This window comes from Etheostoma cragini, chromosome 13, assembly GCF_013103735.1.
Source record: "Etheostoma cragini isolate CJK2018 chromosome 13, CSU_Ecrag_1.0, whole genome shotgun sequence".
Taxonomy (NCBI): Eukaryota; Metazoa; Chordata; class Actinopteri; order Perciformes; family Percidae; genus Etheostoma; species Etheostoma cragini.
In genome coordinates, this window is record NC_048419.1 from 23527376 (window position 1) to 23534136 (window position 6761).

The following is a 6761-nucleotide window of genomic DNA, read 5'->3' on the forward strand; positions in this document are numbered from 1 at the left end:
AAAAAAACAGCGAAGAAAAAAAGGAGAGATTTGATTGGTGATTGCTAGGGGACAGCCGCTACATCTTCAATTTAGTGGAAAACAAACTGCTTTTAGCGTCACTTTTTGGCGTTGCAGAGCTGCAGCTGGATGTATTTTGACGTTTTCTGGCAGCTATAGCAGCGGAGACGACGCCTGCAGTATGCTAGGATAGATTATGTAGTTTAGTCTTCCGTTCGTCAGGTGTGACAGACGAAGCAGAGTCTCTGAGAAGGTAGGCGAGCCACCCTGCTAATGCCATCCAGCAAGCTAGCTAACGTTAGCATCACAATTATATATACATATTTGCTGTTTTGTGGTTATCCACGTTGAGCCCTAAAAATGTATGTTTAAAAGTGAAAAAAAGATAGCTGTTTTAATGGCTGCTCCGGGACACGTTAGTTAGCTGTCAGTGTCGATACACAGCGGATGCTGGGCCTTTTATGGTGGATGGTCGGTTAAACTAAGGACAAGCTAGCGGCGATGATACCTTTAGAAAAACTGTAATTTGTAGTTTTCATATATACAAACTGCACCTTTCAGCCAAGAGTACCATACAAATGCCTTTTATATATACTTACGTGTTTGGAGTCAGTTGTCATATTGAGAAGTTCCCTTTTCCTCCTTAGTAATAACTATTTTAACACAGATAAAAACAAAACAATATTTTAGACACCAAATGTATTATTTAAATAAGTTTAGGCTGGGATGGGCTTTTTCCTTGAAAAGGGGTTTCATGTGGTAAAAAAATATAAGAAAATATTTATTTTATTGATTACAATTAACACTCTGTGTACTCTTTGTCAGTATCACTAACAATACACATGCTCAGGACCTATTCATGCACAAATGGAGAGATGTCAGAGTGAGTGGGCTGCCAGCTGGACCAGCACCCTGAGTGGTTGGGGGGGGGGGGGGGGGGGGGGGTGCCTTGCTCAAGAGCACCCGGCAGTGCCCAGGAGGTGAACTGGCATCCAGCCACCAATCCACAAATCTGCACATATTTCGAGAGGGATCTTTGTCTCTTTCTGCCCTCTGGTTGAACTATTGTACAGCATTTAAAAAAAGCAAGGTTTTAATTTAATTAAAAAAACGTAACATTTTCTTGAGGTAGGACCCCTGAACCCCAGGCCCGATATATGCACCTAAGTCTTTCACAAACCTAGGGAAAACACTGCATAGGCTGTTTTTAGAAGTGGTGTAAAAGACGTTACAGTTCTGCTTTTTTTCATAACGTCTATGAACCACCGGTTTAAGATAATATCTACACGATATGAACTTGTAGGGACTTGAAACATGAGCTGTATAGTTTCTCACAGTGTATTACATTATTTTTTTTATTTTTAAAGCGACCATCACATGGTAATGTAGTAGGATCAAAGTTAATTAATTTTAACAATGCTTTGCTTTTTAGATCACCGGCTGCGACTTCTTTGATTCGTCCCTGAGAACAAGAACTTCAAACTGGCCGCCGAAATGGACGAACAAAGTGTTGAGGTTTGTACGCACACATCAGGCAAGGCCAACAGCTGGAAGATGAAGCGTGATAGAGGACTGTGCCGGCTGTAGAGGCAGGAACAGACAGGTCAAGGGTCACCCATTGTTCTGGATAACAGACCTCTTGATCAGGCTCTGACCTTTTGTGACTGAAGCCAATGATTTGAAGGCTGCTGCCTTTGTACTCCTATTCAAGATTATGGTCAAATTAACAATTATGTTTGTTAGCCTTCTTAGAGTAACTATACAACAATAAATCCTCATATTGAGACCAAAAACATAAAAACAAATTTGCTGAGTGAAATATCAGCATTAACATTAAACCACCTGGGCTGTTAGGAAAACACTTTAAAGTGATTTAACTAATGTTAGCAACACCTATATTATATCCTGTAGATGTTTTCAAAAAGCAATTTCTCCTTTTAATTAGAACTAATAATGATAACAGAGGACATTGATTTTGATAAATGCAGTATAATCATTATCTACTAAGGTAGAAAGACCTGAGTTCAGCAGAGAGAAATAAAACACATCAGACACACAACGAAACGCAGCCAGTCACATACAAACGGCATCAGAAACATTGGCAGACATCTCTAAAGAGGTCCAAAATTAAAGGTTCAGCATCCAACGGAATGATATTTTTATAGTTTTATTGTCCACTGTTATTCCTTCCCAAGTTCAGTGTGTCATGGGGTGTCATGGTTTTGCCAGTCCTGGGATCTGGTCTGATGAACAGTGGCGTTATAATTGAGAAGCGATGTGAGAATCTGAGGCAGCTTTTTCATACAGTAAACGGTTAGGTGTACAGTATGTATCTCCTGAAATGAAACGCAGGGCATAGGAATAGTAAACCCAATAGTAAACTGCAGTTGTTTGTAAAGTGGATTGAGGAACATGAGATCCCCGTAGTCGAGCACAGACTTGATGGATGATTATCCAACAGCTTCCTGTCCTCAAGAGGAAAAACATCTTTTATTCTGATTATAAGAAACCAATATTTATCTTCAGTTTTTGGGCCACTTGTTCCCCACTAGGTTTAATAGTAGGACTGTTATCAACCCAACATTTCCAGATATTTATAAGATTGAAAAAGTTCAGTTTCAGTATCGTTTATGTATACATCTGTTTTGCTTTCCACTTAACTTGAAGTACAATTATACAATCCAGCATGATTAATTAAAAAAAACTTTCATAAACCTGCTGAATGGTATGATGTTTAGTTTCTGTTGACACTGTATCTTGAGTCATGTGGGGATTTTTGCAGCTGCAGTTAGTGTCAAACTGAGCCTAGTCATCTCTCTCCTGTCCCTGTGCAGAGCATTGCCGAGGTGTTTCGCTGCTTCATCTGCATGGAGAAACTGAGGGATGCTCGTCTCTGCCCACACTGCTCCAAACTCTGCTGCTTCAGCTGCATAAGAGTAAGTCTGTTTCCAGCAGGCCGAGACCCAACAAATGTTCTCCCTCACCTCCTGTTAGCAGTTAATTCCTATATTACACACAAAAACTGGTTAGTTATGCGTACATATCAATAGCCTGTATTGCTCAGAATCAGTTGATGTACAGAAAGCTTCAGTACAGAATGCTACAGGGGCGGCTGTGGCTCAGCGGTAGAGCGGTTGCTTGTCAATCGGAAGGTTGGTGGTTTGATCCCCGCCCCTGCAGTCATTGTCAAAGTCACTGTATCCTACATTTCCTAAAATGCAACACGGTAGAGTCTTTTCCATTAGACCCTTGCTGCCTGGTAATTACCAACATCTTTCATACGTTTAACAGAGTAAATGTTGTGCATTTGTTGGTGACTTTTTTTAGCGGCGGATTAATACAAATTGTCTTTCTTTCTTTATTTATTTCAACCAAATAAAAAAAAACAAAAAACAATAAGTGCAAAGGGAAAACAATATTTATAAAGTGTTACAAACAATATGTTCAATCTGTATGAAAAGGAGCGGGACAAAGCTTTTTAATTTTTTCCCCCACCACTCATCAATTGAATGCTTAAGTGAGTATTTATGGCAGCATTAGCAGATAAACTACTTTACCTATGTTCATGGTACTGAACTATGTGACTTGTTGAACCGTGGCGCACTATGGCACAGAGGAAGAAGAGAGGTTGGACTTTGTTTTGGTCTCTTCATGGGATAAATAAAAATGATGGAGTACCACCAGCTGCATTGTTAGTAGAATAATCTGTATTTTTACAATGGCAGTATGTTTTTTCATGTGTTGTACTTGAATGCAGTCATCATTAAACTGTAATCTCTCATTCGGCAGCGGTGGTTGACGGAGCAGAGAGCCCAGTGTCCACACTGTCGGTAAGATCCAATACTTTATTCCCATCAACGTGTTTGATTGGAATTTGAGTATACATGAAACCAAACAAGAATGTTTGTTGCAAAGCGGGTGGTAAGATATTAAAATGTGTGTTTGTGTGTACGTCAACACGCAGGGCTCCGCTTCAGTTAAGGGAGCTGGTCAACTGTCGCTGGGCAGAAGAGGTCACTCAGCAACTGGACACCCTGCAGCTCTGTAACCTCACCAAGCATGAGGACAACGACAAGGACAGGTGAGCACCTCCTGTAACTCTCCCACTCTTTGTCGTTCTCCACCCGTGTTGTGTTAAGGGTTGAGGGGTTTGCCACGATTTTAAAATGAATACTTCCTGATAATATTCCCAGGACCATTAATGAAAAAAACACACCGGTAACAGTCTGATCTTCTGAATGAGTAATTTCACTATATAAACTAACTTGAAGTCTGTGTGTTTATAGAACCTCCTGACCGCTCCAGCCACAGTGTGGGGAGGTTCAGATAATTAATGAAGTTAGGTAAAATGCCCATGTATTGATTGTGCTGCTGTGTTATGCTATATACAATAAGTAGTTGGCAACAAACAGCTTATAAGTGTTGAAGTTATTGCAAAACCCAGGATTACTGAACAATTTTATTAGGAATACTTATCCTTTAATCTGCCTGTTACTGTCAATTGACAGATTTGTTTGGATGGCGTAAGATCCCAAAAGTGTGAAAGTTGGCCACACTGAAAACAATACTTAAGCACAGCCAGTTAGGTAGAAGTGTTTGGGAGGTTTGTAGAAGGTGTCTTTGTTTCAGTACATAATCCTCAGTGTGTGAACACACGTTCACATGCAAACATGCTAAAACTCCCAGGGTCCTGCAGGTATTTCCCCCCAGGAAACGGGAGCAGACTTTGGCAAAATTTCACAGGAAATATGAAATATCTTTCAACCCTGCTGTTCCACATGTTCTTCTTCCTCCTCCCCCTCTTTCACAATATTCATCATTGTCCTCCTCTGTACTCTGTGTTTATAAACTGAGTTTTCACACTGCAGACCAACGTTTTTGTGTGGTAGCAAGTTTTAAAAAGAAAGCTTTATCTTTCTGCGTGACATTCTGGTGACGAGTCATTAGTTTATTCCTTTGCAGATGTGAGAACCACCACGAGAAGCTGAGTGTTTTCTGTTGGACCTGTAAGAAATGCATCTGTCACCAGTGTGCTCTCTGGGGAGGCATGGTAACGTTTGATATCTTTTTTTATTTATTTTATTATTGCAGTTTGCATGTAAAGCTACACTTACCCACAATAATCACTGGCAATTAATTTTCCAGGCAGTAAAAGTCAGGTTGCAACTTATTATTTCCATGAGCTGTTTTAATTAGGCAATTAATGATTTGGTCTTGAAAATGCCAGAAAAAAATCACCCCCACCCCCCTAATGCCCATTAGGATGTCTTTAATAAATTGCTCTGTCTGACCAAGAGTACAAACAAACAAATATTTACTTTTTCCAAATTGGAGAAACTGGAGCCAGAGACAGATAGGTGTTTTTTTTGTGTCCAGCATGGCGGACACACCTTCAAGCCTCTGGTGGAGATCTACGAGCAGCACGTGACCAAGGTGAAGGAGGAAGTTGCCAAGCTCCGCCGCCGCCTCATGGAGCTCATCAGTCTGGTGCAGGAAGTGGTGAGGACTAATTGTTGCTTTTATACAAGAAATGCAAAAATCTAAAAGACCAGTTGCCATGACATTCACTGGGCACATGAGGAGGAAACCTTTCAATTTTGGACACCCTGTACGCTCTCCTGTAGCGCCGCCCTGGCCAGATCGTCACCCGTGAACGCAATTGCCCTTGTGTTCTGTGGCCTTAACAAGCGAGTTACAATAAGGTCCTGGGACAGCTATCGGGCTGAGAGTTGTCCTAGCAACAACAAAACCGCCTAAATATGCTGAAACAAGTCAGATCTTAAATAAAGGTTAACCGATCAGTTTATTTTTGTGTTTCGTTGTAGTTGATTTCTTCATAATTTTTCAAATAGAATAAGAGAAAGGCATCAGGGATCTTAATTGAAGCACATATACACATATATATATATTTATATTTATATGTATTTTTTTGGACCACTCTAGAAATTTGTTTGTAGCTGTGAGGAAAATTTGTGAATGTGTGTAGGAGAGGAACGTGGAGGCTGTCAGGGGAGCGAAGGATGAGAGGGTCAGAGAGATCCGAAACGCTGTGGAGATGATGATCGCTCGTCTGGACAACCAGCTCAAGAATAAACTCATCACACTCATGGGTAAGATTCCTGGACACTGATCACTGTCACAATGTAAAAAAAATATCTTTTTTTTCTTCCTAAATTGCTATTTTTTCCGTTGTTTCATTAAAAATATAAACTAGAATTTAACTCAAAAGGGGGAAACACAGTTGCTTTTAAATCTGGTTTATGTCATTTAGACCAATTTTACCTGAATTATTATCCTCAATTTCAATGAATCCTTAGCCGTCATTACGTAATTGTTTTGGCAATTTTACGAGTAGGTCTGATTCAGTGCCCAATTTACATGGAAGTCATGCCGGCAATCTTAGTCTGAATTGAGTTTTTTTTCTGCGGCTGCATAATAAACAGAAACACAAAATCTCCTTCTTGTTTGCTTGATGAAAATTACTGTAATACATTTCTTGCTTTCAACATCATCTCCTTTTGCTTAAAGTTAATCAATCAGGAAACACTGAAAAACACTCGAATAATGAAGGCTTTAAAGCAAAATAAGTTAGAAAAATCAGGACGGTTGCCAAATAGCTAAGTCCATAGGGAGTTGCGCTGGGAACCAGAGGGTCACTGGTTCAAATCCCTGTATGGACCCAAAAATTTGGGAGCGTGGATTGGTGGCTGGAGAGATGCCAGTTCACCTCCTGGGCACTGCCAGGTGCCCTTGAGCAAGGC

At 40.3% G+C, this 6761-nt stretch overlaps 1 protein-coding gene across 3 annotated transcripts in view; it reads left to right on the forward strand.

Annotated features, from left to right (window-relative positions):
• The first annotated feature begins 28 nt into the window (after nucleotides 1–28).
• Nucleotides 29–6761, forward strand: part of trim37 (tripartite motif containing 37) — a 23260-nt gene continuing 16527 nt past the window's right edge. For all 3 annotated transcript variants that reach the window (XM_034890461.1, XM_034890463.1, XM_034890462.1), the window contains exons 1-8: nucleotides 29–253; nucleotides 1433–1515; nucleotides 2835–2936; nucleotides 3790–3830; nucleotides 3965–4081; nucleotides 4963–5050; nucleotides 5377–5499; nucleotides 5987–6110. In XM_034890461.1, the coding sequence (XP_034746352.1) occupies nucleotides 1495–1515; nucleotides 2835–2936; nucleotides 3790–3830; nucleotides 3965–4081; nucleotides 4963–5050; nucleotides 5377–5499; nucleotides 5987–6110 (616 nt within the window). In that variant the 5' untranslated portion in view covers nucleotides 29–253; nucleotides 1433–1494. The remainder of the gene's footprint in view (nucleotides 254–1432; nucleotides 1516–2834; nucleotides 2937–3789; nucleotides 3831–3964; nucleotides 4082–4962; nucleotides 5051–5376; nucleotides 5500–5986; nucleotides 6111–6761) is intronic.